The sequence below is a fragment of the Peromyscus eremicus genome, chromosome 9 (genome assembly GCF_949786415.1).
Source record: "Peromyscus eremicus chromosome 9, PerEre_H2_v1, whole genome shotgun sequence".
NCBI lineage: Eukaryota > Metazoa > Chordata > Mammalia > Rodentia > Cricetidae > Peromyscus > Peromyscus eremicus.
Window position 1 is genome coordinate 65,797,663 of NC_081425.1, and position 18,873 is coordinate 65,816,535.

Sequence of the window (18,873 nt, forward strand, 5' to 3'; positions counted from 1 at the left end):
CACATACCCCTGCACCACCACCACCACTACTAATAACAACAAATTACAGGAATCAACAATCACTGATGTCATTGATCTCTGTCAATATCAATGGTCTCAATTTCCCAATATAAAGACACAGACTAATGGATGTGAAATCAGGATCCATTCTGTTGCTACATCCAATTTATAACAAGCCTCAGGTGCTGGGCATGGTGCTACATACAGCATTTGACGTTTGCCCTACACAGTTTTAGTTTTGTATCAGTCCAATCTTTCCTTGCTATATGCCTTAGTCTGATTTCCAGCTCTGTGATAAACATCACAGAAGAGTTTATTTCATTTCACAGCTTACAATCCATCATGAAGGGCAGTCAGAACAGGAACTCTAGGCTACAACCTGGAAGCAGGAACCAAAACAAAGTCCATGGAGGAACACAGCTTATTGGCTTGTTTTCCATGGCTCTCTCAATTTGCTTTTCCTATAACCTAGAACCACCTGTTCAAGGATAGTGACAACCACACTAGGCTGAGCTCTCCACATCAATCATTCATCAAGAAAATGCCCCACAGACTTGCCAACAGGCCCATCTGATAGAGGCATTTTCTCAATTTAGTTTCCCTCTCCCAGATGAGTCTTGCTCAACACAAGCTGACAAACAAAAACAAAGCAAGTAACTAACCACACTATGTTCATTTCCTTACTTTCAGAATAGGAATGCTTACACTGTGACAATGTATACTGAAAGTATTTACCTTTAAAAAATTTTTACAGTCTCACAGTATTAATATACCCCCTTGAGTTCCAGAAGAAAATGAATGTTTGAACAGTGTTGGGGATGTTAAATACTATAAAGGGGACTTTTACAGATGGACTAATTGCATTGTGAGATGAGCATAATATTTTAGAGGCCAAGGGTGGTACTTTGTGGTCAAGTTGACAGAGGGTGGTTAATCATGATAATCACTGTGACAGGATTTAGAACCACTTAGAAGATAAACCTCTGGGTATGATTTCAATGGAGTTCCAGACTGAGGAGGGAAAACCAACCTTAAATACAGGCAGGGCTGGACTGAAATAAAAGGAGGTGAACAGAGCAACGGTATTCACCTTCCCTTCTTCTTGATTGCAGACAGAATGCAACCAGCCACCTCAGATTCCTGCTCTCATGCCTTCTCCATCATCGTAGACTCTATCTTGTTTTTTTTTTTCCCTTTTTTTTTTTTTTTTTGTGTGTGTGTGTGTGTGTGTTGAGACAGGATAGTTTTGGTGCCTGTCCTGGAACTCACTCTGTAGACCAGGCTGGCCTCGAACTCACAGAGATCCAACTGGCTCTGCCTCCTTAAGTGCTGGGATTAAAGGCGTGCATCACCACCGCCTGGCTTTACGGACTCTATCTTAACTGTAAGCCTAAATAAATCTTTAAGTTGCTTTGATCAGGTATTTTGTCTTATTATTGAGAAAAGTAACTAACATAAGATTCAATGCAATATATACACAATGGGATTTTAGTCAGCTGTTCTAAAAAATGAAATCATGGCATTTGTAGGAAAATGGATGGAATTGGAAATTATGTCAAGTGAAACAGGCAGCTGCAGAAAGACAAACACTGTATATTTCTTCTTATATGCAGAATCTGTGTGTCTCTATGTGTGTACAGGTCAAGAATCTAGAGGGAATTAAAGATTTAAGAGATTTAAAAGAAGAAACAGAGGAGGAAAAGAGAATGTAATGGAACACACGTGACGTGAAAGCAGAAGAGGGACAACTGAGAAGGAGGAGACAAGCAAGAGGCAGGAGGGGAACACATGAGAACAAAGTTTAATGACACATATGTATGAGAATGCCATAAGGAAACCTATTACTTTGCCTCATAAATTTAAAAACAGACATAAAAATTTGAAGAACCAAAGTAACTATGTAACTAGTTTTTCAGACAGTAAAAACTTTTAACATTAAAAGGAAAATAGATTTAGTTAGTAAAATGCTCTTCGGAGCATATTAGGAAAGAGTTATCATACATCAAGCAGATGCCACTCCATCAAGCATGGTCAGTTGTTAGCATACCTGCTTTTGATCCAACAGGAACAGACAGCTCTTTCTGAGGAGGCATTTTTTGGTATCCAGGAGTCTCCACAGGATCATCTGTGACGCATGCTTTATCAAAATAAAAAAGAAAAATTTAGGAATTTTCTTAATGTGTCCAGACACTAGTGTCTAAAAAGCTGTGATTAAATTGGTAAAATACTAGAATGGTAAGATTTTTTATAAGTAAAGTCATGATAGGTAATCACAAGTTATTCAAACATCGATGACAAGGAAGATAGAGGAAGCTATGTCCACTTCTTTGTATTTAAAATTTCATTCTGGGTCTCTGTTGAGAAGCCTACACTTTCTCCAGTGAGCACTATTGTCCCCTTTAAAAACGTCTCTCTTACTCTCCTTCTCTGTTTCTCTCCTATGTGTTTAAAATTCTATTAAAATATTTCAAATAAATTCCAATTAAAAGACTTCTGCAAAGTTAACCAATAAAACAGACAATGGTGTTAAAAACTGTCAAAAGATAGTTAATGTAAAAGCACATATAGTAGCATTCTACTACTATAAGAATGGACAGAATACTAACACTGTAAGTCTGATCAAACAACTTATTTAATTTAAAAATTCTTTAAATATTTTTATATTTAATATTTAGTTGTTATAAAATGATATTTATAACAGTTTAGCTCCTAACAAATTAAATATCAGAACAAAGATTTAAGAAGTGTTCTTAATTTAAGAACAGAATAATAGGCTGGGTGGCAGTGGCGCACGCCTTTAATCTCAGCACTTGGGAGGCAGAGTCAGGCAGATGTCTGTGAGTTTGGGGCCAGCCTGGTCTACCGAGCAAGATCCAGAGCAGGCACCAAAACAACACAGAGAAACCCTGCCTCGAAAAACAAAACAAAAGAAGAAGAAGAAGAAGAAGAAGAAGAAGAAGAAGAAGAAGAAGAAGAGAATAATAAACTGCATCTACAAATTTCATCTACCATTTATTTGCATCATATGTACCAGGCTTAAATATATAACATAAAAATGTCAAAAACCCTAAGTAAATCAAATATTAAAGTTACACCTCAGAAGTTTTTTTTTTCCTTAGATTTAAAATTTTTACTTTATTTTTATGTGTACTGGTATTTTGCCTGTGTGTATTTATGTGTACCACATGGTAGGTGCCCAGTGCCTACTGAGGTCAGAAAAAGGTTTTGGATCCTCTGGAACTGGAGTTACAGATGTTTGTAAGCCACCATGTATGTGCTAGGAACCAAATCCAGGTCCTCTTGTCCTCTGCAAGAGTAATAAGGCTTTTAATTCCTGAGCCAACTCTTCAGGCCCCAAATCTGTTTGTTTTTAGTTTGTCTGAGACAGCATCTCACTGTGTAACCCTGCCTGGCCTGGGCTCACTATGTATAGCTAGCCCAGGCTAGCCCAAAATTTACAGAACTCTGCCTGCCTCTACCTTCTGACTGCTGGAATTAAAGGCCTTTGCCAACACAGGCCTTTAAAAAACAAACCAGGCAAGGTAGCTTATATCAGGAATCCCAGCACTCAAGTCACTGAGGCAGGGGGACTGCTTTAAATAGGAGCCTAGCCTGGGCTACATAGTGAATTCTAGGCCAGACTACATTAGTTGTGAGACCTCTCCAGCACCTCCCAACCCAATATAAATAAATAAAAGCTAAAAACAAAATTTTCCAAATTTGGAATATGTGAAGGCAGGTGCATGGAATCAATAGATTCTCACTCATGATGGGATATGAGATATACAATTAGAGCAGTATGTTTCTATTAAGAACATGAACAAAAGACAACAACAATTCTTTTTAACTACAGATAACAGATCCTCCCATTTCTATTTTTACTCACATTCTAGGTTTTCCTCAATAATTTCTTCAATTATCACATCAGGACTAGATCCCAGTTGAGGCAGCACAGCAATAGTCTTGGGAGACGTTACTACAGCCACCTCTTTCTGCGGCTGCTTGCTTTTCCCTTCTAAATGCTTGACAGGGGTCTCTGGTTGCAAAGGGAGTACAGGTGCTTCACCAGCCAGGACAGCTGTGTCTACCCTTTTCTTTTCTAGTGATGAGTATGCATCATAACAAAGTTCCTTTTTATTATTAAATTTTTGAACATTCTGTCCAATTTCATTTTCTTGAGGGTAACATCTGTTTAAAAATACACAGCAGGACTACTTTAATACTGACCTTCAAGCTATTTCTTTCCCATATGATAGCTGATGTGTGATACTTACCAAAAGATCAATTCATAAACAGCTTCACTGATGCAGAAACATACCATACAATCTAATGATTTTTGGTAACCTTAAAGAGTTGCATAACCTTGCCACAATCTAACTTTTTTAGAACATAGTAATTGGCCCTAAAGAAATCCTCCTGCCCATTTCAAACTCCCAAAGAATCTGCCTAGTCAAAGCCCCAAACAACCTTTGGGATTGATCATTCTGTTTTGTTTTGTTTGAGGCAGGGTCTCTCTAAGTAGTTCAGTATGGCTAGGATTTGTCTGGTCTCTAACTCAACGGTCCTTCTGCCTCAGCCTACCAAAAGCTGAGATTACAGGTGTGTGCCAGCACACTTGGCTATCTTTAGGGTTTTAAAAAGTCAAGATGATGTATGTATGATGAGGGAAACTTCAGTCATATCATAATAATCTGACCCTAAAGTATTATAGGTTTTCCAAAGAAGTCATTTTGATTTGTCTTAAGGGTTTCACTTAAAATTATATTAAGATTATTTCTGACTTTAATTTGTCATCTTAAAAATAAGTATAGGAAATAACGTGAGTACAAATCTTAAGACACTTCCACCAGGCTCATAGTTACACTACCTGAATCCTCTGGGTGTGCTATGTTTATTTAGTTTGTGTGTGTGCTGACTCATTCATGTGTGTACCACAGACATGTGTGTGGAAGCTAGAGATTTATGTCTGGTATCTTCCTCAACTGCTCTCCACCTAATTTATTTGCTGAGATAAGATCTTTCACAGAACCTGGATTTAGCAGTTATAGGGATCGTCCACAGTGCCCAGCTCTTTCCATGGGTGCTAAGATTGAACTCAGGTTTGCATGGGGAGCCTGCAGAGCAGCCCTTCACTAACTAACCCATCTCCTCAGCCCTACTTCCCATTCTTCTGCCTTCTCCTCAGAGCCAGACACTTTTAGGCTATCAAATTTATAATTAGAAATTTTAAAATGGAAGAGAATGAGTCCATAAAAATTACATTTTAGTTAGCTCATGACAGACTTTATTTCTTCACAAAATACTAGCTAGTTAATTTACAAATTACAGAAAGGCAACTGAATTAATAACACATGTTTATCTGCCCCTTCCAACAGAAGGAACACATTTGGTACTAGGGGAAATTAATCTAAGTTGTACAGAGGGCCCTTCTGAAAGGCCTGTGTGTACTGTATTGTAAAGACCTTTTCCATAGTTATTATTACCAGACCTTACTCAACTTTTAAGTTAACTAGCTCTAGTCTCATTAATCTTTCCTTATACAACACCACATTTTTCTGTTTGCTTTCATCCTCTCTCTCCAGCACCATCTAAGCTTATTTATTTATTTTTCAGGTCACTTTTTCATTGTTTTAGATTTAAATATTTTTCCAGAGCACTAACCTTGACTTTTTCAATTACCTGCTTCATTGGGCAAAGTGTCTTTTAATAATTAGGACACACAGCTTATAGAACTTGCCTTCAGAAAATGTTAAATTTAACTCAGAGTAGTCATTTAAAATCAACGCAAGATTAGCAAAGACTTTTATAAAGAAGCAGAGTGGTTTTAACCTTAGAAATTTGGTAGTAACCATATTCAAGTTCTAAAATTATCTAGAAGAATATGCTGCCTGAAAAGGTTGCTGATTATCATTTTTTATCCTTTGGGAAACCCCCAAAGCTAACCCACGGCCCAGTCTGTGGGAAGGCTGGTACCCAGTGTTCCTCTAGCAAGGTCTTTCAGTCTATTTCAGTCTGATGCCATTTGTGCTAGTTTCCTTTCTTGTTGGTGTGATAAAATACTCTGACCGAAGGCAACATGAGGAGAAAAGGATCTGTGTGGCCTTTACTTCCAGGCCACAGTCTGTTACTGAGGGAAGTCAGGGAAACCCAAGCGGAGCTTGAAGCAGAAATCTGCTTGCTAGCCTGCTTGTAGGCTAATTTTTAACTATCTTTTTCATAAAACTCAGGACCACCACGATGGAAATGGTGCCACCTAGTGGGCTGGGCCCTTCTACATCCATTAATAAGACAATCTCTCACAGACATGCCCTCAGATCAACCTGATGTAGGCAATAGAGGAGTCTCCTCTCAGATGACTCTAGATTGTGTCAAGCTGACATCACAATTAAGACTACCTGGGACGCTGATTATTATTCCAAATAAAGTTGCAAACAACCAAACTCCTCACCATTTGGTTCCTCACTTGTCTGGGTATTTGAAAAAATGACCAACATAAATAACCTAAATCTGGAATCAAGTCCAAGATCTTGCCTTAAACTAGCACATTTACTCAAGATCCCCCTCTACCTTTCTCCTCAGATGGCCAATAAATAGGAGTGAACATATCCACTATCCCAATTTATTTTTGTTCCTGTATTCCTGTGTGTGTGTGTGTGTGTGTGTGTGTGTGTGTGTGTGTGTGTGTGTAAAACAGTTTTTCTTTTCTTTATTTCCTTCTTTTGAAGCAGAGTATCTCACTACGTAGCTCTGGCTGGCCTGGAACTTGCTAGGTAGATCAAGTTAGCCTTAGACTCAGAGTGAACTTTCAAAAATGTAATCTAGGGGTCTGGGGAGATAGTTCTGCAGTTAAGAGCACCCATTACTCTTGCAGAGGACCTGAGTTCAGTTCCAAGCATCCACATTAGGTAGCTCACAGTCATCTGTAACGCTACTTCCAGAGGATTAGATGCTTTCTTCTGGCCTCCACAGGCACCTGCACTCCTATGTACACACACACAGAAGTATACATAAAAATAAAGATAATAATGAAAACATAAAAATGCAATCTAACTATTGTTGTTTTCTTTTCTTCTTTTTCTTTATTAAGAAATATTTTATTCATTTTACTTATCAACCACAGATCCCCCTCTTATCCCTCCTCCTGCTCCCCCCCCCCAGCTTTCTCCCCAACCCATCCCCCATTTCCTCCTCCAAAAAGGTGAGGCCTCCCTTGGGGAGTCAGCAAAGTATTGCTGTTTTCATGTTTAAAATCTTCTGAGTGGTTTTTATCATCCAACAGAACTATTAATAATAGCAGAAATGTACTGAACTAACAGTGCTATGATTTGAGAGTTGGCATGAAAACTCACATGTTAAAACAATCTTCATGCTGGTGGTACTGAGATGATGCTGAAACAATTTTCATGCTGGTAATATGAAGACTCCACTCCATTGAATGGTACTATATGTTACAATATTTTTCACATTTGCTTATTTATTATCTGTATATGTATGTATGAGTGCATGTACTAGGCGTGTGTACAAGTGTGTAGGAATGCATGTGCCATAGTATGCGTGAAGGTCAGATAAAACTTGTAGGAATCGGTTATCTCCTACCATGTACATTCTGGGGAACTGAACTCAAGTCATCAGAGTTGGTAGAAGCATCTTTACCCTTTAAGTCATCTTGCTAGACTTTTGAGTTGGACCTTTTAAAATGGATGGAGATACCACGTGTGATGACACACACTGAGGGAGGCTGAGGCAGAGGGTATCACTGAAAGCTCAAAGCTAGCTCAAAGCAAGCCTGAGCTATACAAGTTTAAGGCCAGTTTGGGATACATACAGAAATCTGGCTCAAAAAACAAAATAACAAAATGGAAAGAACTATCTTGAGCCCTTTATTGTTCTGTCAAATGATGCTACATTTGTCCCTATTTTGTCCATTCCTTTTTTCCTATCCTGTGAGGCCAACAATACTGAAGGCATCAACTCTATCCACCCCCTCCTTGCACTAAGATTTGAATCTAGGGCCTTATGCATGCTAATAAGTTGCCATCTTGGAAGCAGAGACCAGGATTCTCATCAGACGGTGAACTTGTCAGTGCCCTGATTTTGAATTTTCCAGCCTCTAGACTGAGGAAACAAATTTCTATTTAGGCGCTTTGTTACAGCAGCATAACTATACTAAGACACGTGACAACTAAGCATTTGCAATCTGGCTTATAAAACCAAAGAAGTGAATTTGTCATTTTATTTAGTCTCAATTAACTTGTGCTTAATTTAAGCAACACTTGGTTGGTAGCCATCATACTTAACAGCAAGTAAATAAGGTGTAAACGCTGTCACACAGCAGCACAGTCTCTAGGTTGAGCTTCTCTATGCACACAGGGATACATAGAATGGAACTGTGGCAGGTTTTCTACTATGGATGCTAGTTTACTGCCTATATGCTGTTCTGACACCTACCTTCCATTTGTTCTCCTTTCCACTTACCACTTATTTCCCACAGGTAAGTGAAAATAAAATCCTTTTCTAAGTTCTCTATTGTCCTAAGAAGAAATGATCATTCCATTCCTTTGCAGCAGCTCTACTGTCTACATCTACTATCACAACCATAATGCATTTTATTTGTTTTTCATTTCTATTTTATGCATTGTAATTTCTCTGTTTATCTCATTATCTTCTAAAATGCTAGAGTCTAGCACTGGATGAATCCAAAGAGCCTTGATGCATAAATCACTAATACTAATCTCTTCCAGGTCTTTTAAAAAGCACTACAAACAGAAATTAACTACAGAAAGGCACCTTTTTAGGTAATTTTTAGCTCTTGAATTAAATTAAACATTCATTTGTCTCTTAGACTTAGGTACTATCAGATACTAACATCATTTTGCCATTCTTAAAAGTACTTACTTTGTTGAGTCCTCAAATTCAATCTTTCCCATACTGTTGAACATACAGATAATCTCGCTGTAATTTATATTTAACCTAAAAAATTTAGTACATAAATAAATGTTCTTATAAATTTATTACTTCTCTATACAACAGTTGCCAACATTGGCTAACTTAAAGAAAGCACTTAAATAATTTACACAAATTAAAATTATTTTAATGCGGTTGTTACTTTAGGAAGCATGTATGACCTAAAGTTTCAAATTATAATCACTTGCTATTTAATAACTCTTTATTGTCTTCTAAATCATGACTTACTCACCTCGGGGGGTTCCTTGGAATTATGGAATTAACTTGCGACAATTCACTTTCAAATGTTAACTTCAAGGTCCGGATAATCTGGAATCAAGAGAGATATATCCTTCATGTGTGAATTTTCTTTCTATTTTTTTCCACATGGAAATGGTTTATTATAATAGAGAGATGAAGAGAAGATAAGAAAGAGGAAAAGAAGAGAGAGAGAGGGGTACATACCTCGTGGGAGGAAAAGCAGAAGAGAGAGGAAGGTGAGGGGCTTTTCCTTAAAATGAGGCTTTTACCTTGGGACATAGGGCAGCGCCAAAGGGCGAGATTTCAAGGGGCAGGTCAGAATACTAACCACATGGTGCTGGAAAAGTAGCTGAGAGTTCTACATCTTTCAGGCAACAGGAAATGGTCTGTCTCATTCGGCCTGGCTTGAGCATACATGAGACCTCAAAGCCTGCCTCCATAGTGACACATATCCTCCAACAAGACCACACCTCTTAATAGTGTGGTCCCTTTGGGGACCACATTCTTTCAAACCACCACAATAGTATTTCAGTTAAAAATACTGTTTTCCATGAAAAGTGCCTTTTTTTAAGCATAAAAACAAGCTATAATTTAAAAGTCCAGGGTTCTCAAAAAAAAAAAAAAAAAAAAAAAAAAAAAAAAAAAAAAAAAAGCCAGGCGGTGGTGGCGCACGCCTTTAATCCCAGCACTCGGGAGGCAGAGCAAGGCGGATCTCTGTGAGTTTGAGGCCAGCCTGGGCTACCAAGTGAGTTCCAGGAGAGGCACAAAGCTACCTCCCGAGGGCTGGTATTAAAGGTGTGCGCCACCACCGCCCAGCTGGATTGTTCAGTATTTTGATGTCTAGTTTCTTGAGTTCTTTATATACTTTGGAGATCAGTCCTCTGTCAGATATGGGGTTAGTGAAGATCTTTTCCCATTCTGTAGGCTGTCATTTTGTTTTATTTACTGTGTCTTTTTTTTTTTTTTTTGAGACAGTGTCTCAATGTATAGCTCTGGCTGGCCTGGAGCTGGATATGTGGAGCAGGAGAGCCTCAGTCTCAAAGAATATGTCTTGAGTGTTGGGATTAAAGTCATGCCTCTCCATTCTGATCACTTTCCTTTTGTTTTTTGTTTTTTGTTTTAAAAGATTTGTTTATTATGAATACAGTGCTCTGCCTGCATGTATCCCTGCAGGCCAAAAGAGGGCACCAGATTCATTACAGATGGTTGTGAGCCACCATGTGGTTGCTGGGAATTGAACTCAGGACCTTTGGAAGAGCACCCAGTGCTCTTAACCTCTGAGCCATCTCTCCAGCCTGTGTCTTTTGTCCTACAAAAGCTTTTCAGTTTCAAGAGGTCCCATTTATTAATTGTTGCTCACAGTATGTGTGCTACTGGTATTATATTTAGGAAGTGATCTCCTGTGCCAATGCATTCAAGAGTACTTCCTACTTTCTCTTCTATCAAGTTCAGTGTAACTGGATTTATGTTGAGGCCTTTGATCCACTTGGACTTGAGTTTTGTGCATGGTGACAGATATGGATCTATTTGCAATCTTTTACATGTTGACATCCAGTTATGCCAGCACCATCAGGAGGGATCCTGATGCCTCCAGAGGTTGCTTTATTGTACAGGATATTTTTAGCTATCCTGGGGTTTCTTGTTTTTCCATATGAAGTTGAATATTGTTCTTTCCAAGTCTGTGAAGAATTGTGTTGGGATTTTGATGGGGATTGCATTGAATCTGTAGATTGCTTTTGGTAAGATTGCCATTTTTACTATGTTAATCCTACCTATCCATGAGCATGGGAGATCTTTCCATTTTCTGATATCTTCAATTTCTTTCTTTAGAGACTTAAAGTTCTTATCATATAGGCTATTCACTTGTTTAGTTAGTGTTACCCCAAGGTATTTTATATTATTTGTGGCTACTGTAAAAGGTGATGTTTCTCTGATTTCTTTTTCAGCCCTTTTATCATTTGTGTATAGGAGGGCTACTGACTTTTTTGAGTTGATCTTGTATTCTGCCACTTTACTGAAGCTGTAGGAGTTCCCTGGTAGAATTTTTGGGGTCACTCATGTATACTATCATGTCATCTGCAAATAGTGAAAGTTTGACTTCTTCTTTTCCAATTTGTATCCCCTTGATCTCCTTTTGTTGTCTTATTGCTCTAGCTAAAACTTCAAGTACTATATTGAATAAATATGGGGAGAATGGATAGCCTTGTCTTCTTCCTGATTTTAATGGAATCTCTTTGAGTTTCTTTCCATTTACTTTGATGGTAGCTGCTGGCTTGCTGTAAATTGCCTTTATTATCTTGTATTCCTGATCTCTCTAAGACCTTTATCATGAAGGGGTGTTGGATTTTGTCAAAGGCTTTTTCAGCATCTAATGAGATTATCATGTGTTTTTTTCTTTCAGTTTGTTTATATGGTGTATCACATTGACAGATTTTTTTTTGTATGTTGAACCATCCTTGCATCCCTGGGATTTTTAGGTTTACTTGGTCATGGTGGATATTTTTGTTTTTGTTTTTGTTTTTTCAAGACAGGGTTTCTCTGTGTAGCTTTGTGCCTTTCCTGGATCTCACTCTGTAGACCAGGCTGGCCTCAAACTCACGAAGATCTGCCTGGCTCTGCCTCCCAAGTGCTGGGATTAAAGGTGTGCGCCACCACCACCCAGCAGTGGATACTTTTTTTGATGTGTTCTTTGATTCGGTTTGCCAATATTTTGTTGAGTATTTTTGCATCAATGTTCATGAGGGAGAATCGTCTGTAATTCTCTTTGTTGCATCTTTGTGTGGTTTGGGTATTAGGGTAACTGTAGCCTCATAAAAAGAGTTTGGCAATGTTCCTTCTGTTTCTATCGTGTGAAACAATTTGGAGAGTATTGGAATTAGCTCTTCTTTGAAAATTTGGTAGAATTCTTCACTAAAACCATCTGGTCCTGGGCTTTTTTTGGTTGGGAGACTATTAATAACGGTTTCTATATCCTGAAGGGTTATTGGTCTATTAAAATAGTTTATCTGGTCTTGATTTAATTTTGGTATGTGGTATCTATCCAGAAAATTGTCCATTTCTTTCGGATTTTCCAATTTATGGTGTATAGGTTTTTGAAGTATGACCTGATGATTCTCTGCATTTCCTCATTGTTATGTCTCTCTTTTCATTTCTGATTTTGTTAATTTGGATGCTCTCTCTTTGCCTTTTGATTAATTTTGATAGGGGTTTGTCTATCTTGTTGATTTTTTCAAAGAACCAACTCTTTGTTTCATTGATTCTTTGTATTGTTCTCTTTGCTTCTATTTCATTGATTTCAGCCCTTAAATTGATTATTTCCTGGCATCTATTCCTCCTGGGTGAGTTTGTTTCTTTTTGTTCTAGAGATTTCAGGTGTGCTGTTAAGTCATTGGTATGATATTTCTCCATCTTCTTTATGTGTGCATTTAGTGCTATGAATTTTCCTCTTAGCACTGCTTTCATAGTGTCCCATAAGTTTGGGTATGTTGTACATTCATTTTCATTGAATTCTAGGAAATCTTTAATTTCTTTATTTCTTCCTTGACCCATTGGTGCTTCAAGTAGGCATTATTCAGTTTCCATGAGATTGTAGGCTTTCTATATATATATATATTTTGGTTGAAATCTAACTTTAAGGCATGGTGGTCTGATAAGATACATGAGGTTGTTCCAATGTTTTTGTATCTGTTGAGATTTGCTTTGTGACCAAGCATGTGGTCAATTTTTTAGAAGGTTCCATGGGGTGCTGAGAAGAAGGTATATTCTTTTGTGTTAGGGTGGAATGTTCTGTAGATATTTATTAAGTCCATTTGAGTCATAACATTGTTAGGTCCTTTATTTCTCTGTTAAGTTTCAGTGTGGTAGATCTGTCCTTTGGTGAGAGTGGTGTGTTGAAATCTCCCACTACTAGTGTGTGGGGTTTAATGTGCGATTTAAGCTTTAGTAATGTTTCTTTTACAAATGTGAGTGCCTTTGTATTCGGGGCATATATGTTCAGAATTGAGACTTCAGCTTGGTGGATTTTCCCTGTGATAAATGTGTAATGCTCTTCTTGATCTCTTTCAATTGATTTTAGTTTGAAGTCTATTTTATTAGATATTAGGATAGCTACACCAGCTTGCTTCTTAAATCCATTTGATTGGAAAGCCTTTTCCAAGCTTTTTACTCTGAGGTAGTGTCTGTCTTTGAAGTTGAGGTGTGTTTCTTGTATGCAGCAGAAGGATAGATCCTGTTTTCACATCCATTCTGTTAGCTTGTGTCTTTTATAGGTGAGTTGAGAACATTGGTATTGATGGATACTAATGACCAGGGATTGTTAATTCCTGTTATTTTTTGATGGTAGTGTTGTGTTTCCCTTCTTTGGTATTTGTTGGTGTGGGATTATCTATTGCCTGAGTTTTCATGGGTGTGTTTAATTTCCTTAGGTTGGATTTTTCCTTCTAGTGCTTTCTATAGGGCTGGATTTGTGGATAGGTATTGTTTAAATCTGTTTTTATCATGGAATATTTTGTTTACTCTGTCTATGGTGATTGAGAGTTTTGCTGAGTATAATAGTCTGGGTTGGCATCGGTGGTCTCTTAGTGTCTGCATAATGTCTGTCCAGGACCTTCTAGCTTTCATAGTCTTTATTGAGAAGTCTGGTGTTATTCTGATGGGTCTGCCTTTAAATGTTACTTGGCCTTTTTCCTTTGAGGCTCTTAATATTTTTTCTTTGTTCTGTATGTTTACTGTTTTGATTATTATGTGGTGAGGGGGCTTTTTTTTGATCCAGCCTATTTGGTGTTCTGTAAGCTTCTTGCATCTTCATAGGTATTTCTTTCTTTTATGTTAGGAAAGTTTTCTTCTATGATTTTGTTGAATATATTTTCTGTGCCTTTGAGTTGGTATTCTTCTCCTTCTTCTATCCCTATTATTCTTAGATTTGGTCTTTTCATGGTGTCCCAAATTTCTTGGATGTTTTGTGTCCCGACTTTTCTGGCTTTAGTGTTTTCTTTGACTGATTAATCTATTTTCTCTATTGTGTTTTTGACATCAGCAATTCTCTGTTCTTTCTCCTGCATTCGGTTGGTTATGCTTTCATCTGTAGTTCTTGTTTGTTTAGTCAGATTTTCTATTTCCAGCATTCCCTCAGTTTGTGTCTTTATTGTCTCGATTTCAATTTTCAAATATTGAACTGTTTCCTTCATTTGTTTAATTACTTTTTCTTGGCTTTCTTTGATTTCTTCCAATTTTTTGTGTTTTTTTTTCTTCAATTTCTTTAAGAGAATTTTTTATTTCCTCTTTAAGGGAGTTTTTTATTTCCTCTTAAGGGAGTTTTTTATTTCCTCTTTAAGGACCTCTATCATCTTCTTAAAGTCATTTTTAGGATCGATTTCTTCTGTTTCTTCTGCCTTGGTATGTTCAGGTCTTACAGGTGTAGAATCACTAGGTTCTGACGTTGTCATATAGATCTTTATGTTGTTGCCTGTATTTTTGCAGTGGCATCTACTCATTTCTTCCTCTGCTCGGTGCAGGCAGTGTCTGTGTCTGAAGATGCCTCTCTTGTTCTAATTGATAGTCTTGGTCCACTAGGAGTTCTTGGTCAAATCGGTGCTGTTGGGCTCTGTTTCTCTGGGAGCAGCTTAGTCCAATCAGTGTTAGTTGGTTCTGTCTCAGGGAGCAGTTGTTCCTAATTGGTGCAGGGTAGGCTTATGGCTCCAGTGGTTGTTGGTGTCACATGAGATTTTTTTTTTGGTGAGGGGGCAGAGAAAGAGGCTGCTGTCAAGTCCCTGGGGCTCCAATGGCTGTTCCCAGTTGGTGTAGGGTGGGCTTATGACTCCAGTGGTTGTTGGGTTTGCAGGGGCTGTTTTTTTTTTTCCCCTTTGGTTTCGTTTTTTTTTTTGTTGTTGTTGTTTTGTTTTGTTTGTGAGGGAGCAGGGAAAGGTAGCTGCCTGGTCTCTGGGGCTCCGATGGCTGGGGCCTAGTGGGTAGAGACCTGGTCTGCTGGTCCAGAGATGGGGCCTTACCTGTTCCCAGTTGGCGTAGGATGGGCTTATGACTCTGGTGATCTGGTTCGGTGGTTGGATGGCTCCTTCTCTTGCATTCTTGGGTCATGTTCTACTCACTTGCCAACTCCTCAGCTGATCTTGTTTCCTCAGACTGCTTCTGAAACCTCTCCCGAATGGATCTAAACTGAACAGGTTGATCAGTAGGGCAATCTCACCAACACTTACAAGTTGTTGGGCTTCACAGGATCGGCAGCTGGGCCCTGGGTTGGCCTTATGGCTCCTTCCCCAAGTGCTGGGATTAAAGGCGTGCAATCAGTCTGAGCTGCTCCTCACCTACAGTCTCACAGTACAAGCTCTTGTTATTGTAAATAAATCTCGTCCATTCCAGTCCAACAGCTCGTCGAGTATGTTTCTTTCCCAACTTTTACATCACGACATCACGCATGCAGTGTGCTGGGGGTGTGTGTGTCACGTCGCCTCCTTCCGTCCTTAGGACAAGCCTAGAAAAGTGCATTTGCTCATGTGCCATTTTTATGTGTTATTTTTAATTGGCTCTTTTTTTTCTTTTTTTTGTTTTTTGTTTTTTGTTTTTTTGTTTTTTGTTTTTTCAAGACAGGGTTTCTCTGTATAATTTTGGTGCCTGTCCTGGATCTCACTCTGTAGACCAGGCTGGCCTCCGTGAATTTTCTTTTATTAAAATACCGCTAAAAGAGGATTTTAGAAGTAAAATGATCTTTTAGGTATTCAATCGACACATTCAAGGCACTCAAAGTAAAGGGCAGAAATCAGTGTTTACAACATTCTCTGAAGGAGTTTAAAGTTGTTTGAGACATACATCAATAGTCACCACCACCAAGTAATTAGAATGTAACTATCCAATACAGAGTTCTGCTCAGATTCATCATGCACCAGTGCTATCGTCAAATGCATCTCACCTCATCTTCCTAACTAAATTTACCAGAGTAAAGACCATGCTCTATTACTTTTTTTTCCCCAAAACCTTGCATGTAAACATACTGTTTTTAGAATGACAGGTAGGGGAGAATCAGGAACAAGATACTGGCAAATTCTCCACTTTTCATTTAAAGTTAGAGATTCTGGAGGCAATAAATCAATAGCTTCTAATTCTGTACCTCGGTATATCACTTGTATTTGTTCGTTTATAGGAAATAAGACTGAGGACACAAAGGTTAATAGAGTAGATTCCCACCTTAGAGAATGAAGCAGAGTTAGCAAAGAGGATATTGTTAATCTTGTCCTGCTAATCTGTACTATAAGAAAGACATTTCTATTTTGTACAACTTTTCTCTCTAGGCACAAGATTATAAGACAGGAGATGAAGGAAGCAACTGTTTCCTGATTTGTACATTCTGAAGGCATAAGGAGACAGGAGGAATGGGATCTTGAATTAAAAATTTAAGTCACAACAGATGAGAGAGCTGGCCCCAGGGTCATGAGAATGAGAGAACTAGCCCTGTCCCTCATCAGCTGCAGCACACAGGAGAGTAGGCCCTGCACCCTGCCTGGAAAGTACTCTACAGTTGACTCTGTTGTTGGGCTCAGGTGAGCCAGCACTGAGCCCTGAGGGTGCGAGAGCATGAGAGCTGACACTGCCCCCTCCCCTACCCCCTCTACAGCAATCGGGAGAGAGAGCCCTGCAACTCATCTGGGCAAAATGGTAGAGCTGTCCTTGGTGGTGTGAGTGTTGGTGAGCCAGATCTGAGGACTTGAGAGCAGGAGACCTGGCCTGCTCCTTGCTGCAAGCTGCACTGGGTGAGCTAGTCAAGGCAGTGATGGAGAGCTCACCTGGGGAAGTGATGATGAACAAAATCTGGTAGGCTGACCAACCCAGCTACCACTCAGGCCCAGAACCAGGGCTATGAGTTGGCCCACCCCAACATCCACTGCATCTATGAACCACTGGAGCATGTGAAGGGGTTGAACCTATAGATCTAAAACAGCAGGATCTCCATGACACAGGACAACAACAGGATATCCAAGAGGAGCCCAAGTGAGAGCCCATTATTGGTGGTGTAGCAGAAGCTAGAGGCCTTGAACTAGACCAATGACTCATAGCAATAAACACAAGTAAAGATGAATGAACTAAAGAATAAAATGTGTGACTCAACAAGCCACACTACAGCTTCCATGACATGCTTCATCATCTTCTTTTTTTATATATGTGAAATCCACAAAGAATCAATAAAGTTAAAGAATAAAAAAATGCATGTAGGTGGATGTTGGTGGGACTGTAAGCTATGGAACTTTCTAGAGAAAGAAGCTTAGAGGATTTGTGGAAGGGTAACAGAACACATGGGACATGAAAATGAGAAGGACATTGCTGGAAAGAGGGTCACAAGTAAGGACAGTGGGATGGGAGAGAAGACTCAATGAAAACAAATGTTTGAAAATACAGTATCCAAACCTGATGTTTTGTATGCTACTTAAAGCTAATTGATTGATAAACTTAAAAAGGTAAGTCTTGTGCACATGGTATTGATATAAAGTAAACACTTTCAAGAATTGAAGATCATTGGAATGAAAGAAAGCATTTAAACCCTCCTTGTCTGAAGGGTGGACTTGAGCCTGAACACGTAATATATCCTTGGATCTAATCATAGAAGCTATAATGTCCATCAGTGTGATCAAATCAGTTATCAAGGTATTACTACATCTAACCTTATCAAGACTAATAATAAATAATTTAATTAGATATTTAAAAAAAATTACGGGCTGGAGAGATGGCTCAGTGGTTAAGAGCACCGACTGCTCTTCCAGAGGTCCTGAGTTCAATTCCCAGCAACCACATGGTGGCTCACAACCACTTATAATGAGATCTGGTGCCCTCTTCTGGCCTTCAGGGACACATGCAAGCAGAATACTGTATACATAATAAATAAATAAATCTTAAAAAAAAATTTAAGTCACGAATTCATCTATAAACTCATAAGAGGAAAACAGTCATTTTGTTTACTACTCTTATCTATCCTCATCTTTAATTCAAGTGTCTTAGAACTCTTGTATAGCCTGCAACTTAAGTATCCCCTAAAGATCCCTAGGGTGGTATTATTAAAAGTGTCAGGAACCTTCAAGAGGTAAGGACTGATACGAGGTTTTAGGTCACTGGTAAAACGTCACTGAATAGGGACAGTCGGGTCCCAACCTCTCCCTCTCTTTTCCTTCCTGGCCATGAGATACATGGTTCTGCTTTGCTATACTCTCCTACATGATGTACACTAGAGACCCAAAACAAATGAGCCAATCAATCATGAGTGGAAATCTACAAAATTGTGAGCAAGAACAACCTTTCTTTTTACAAGTTGATTATCTCAGATATTTATCATAGTGGTGGAAATCTAAGTAACACAAACATCAGTTGTAACCTCACTGCCATACTACTTTGCTTTCAGATTATGTGTTATAAACTGTAAAAATAATAAAAGGCTAAATGAATGGAACAGTGTGTATCTAAGGATTCTAATGCTGCCAGGCATGGTGGTGCTTGCCTTTAATACCAGCACTCAGGTGGCAGAGATATTATGATTTACACAGAGAACACTCTAGTTTACATAGCAAGTACCATGACAGTCTGAGCTACATAGAAAGACCACATGTCAAAAACAAAACAAAAAAGAAGAAAGAATTCAAATACCTAAGAAGTATCAATTACCAACAAAGATAG

General features: G+C 38.6%; 1 protein-coding gene across 1 annotated transcript in view; it reads right to left on the reverse strand.

Annotated features, from left to right (window-relative positions):
- The window catches only part of Rnf17 (ring finger protein 17), a 119,892-nt gene that overhangs the window by 68,977 nt on the left and 32,042 nt on the right, over window positions 1-18,873 (reverse strand). Inside the window, exons 8-11 of the mRNA XM_059273571.1 lie at window positions 9,197-9,273; window positions 8,896-8,970; window positions 3,887-4,188; window positions 2,048-2,137 (exon numbers count right to left, since the gene is read on the reverse strand). Coding sequence (XP_059129554.1) covers window positions 2,048-2,137; window positions 3,887-4,188; window positions 8,896-8,970; window positions 9,197-9,273 — 544 coding nt within the window. The remainder of the gene's footprint in view (window positions 1-2,047; window positions 2,138-3,886; window positions 4,189-8,895; window positions 8,971-9,196; window positions 9,274-18,873) is intronic.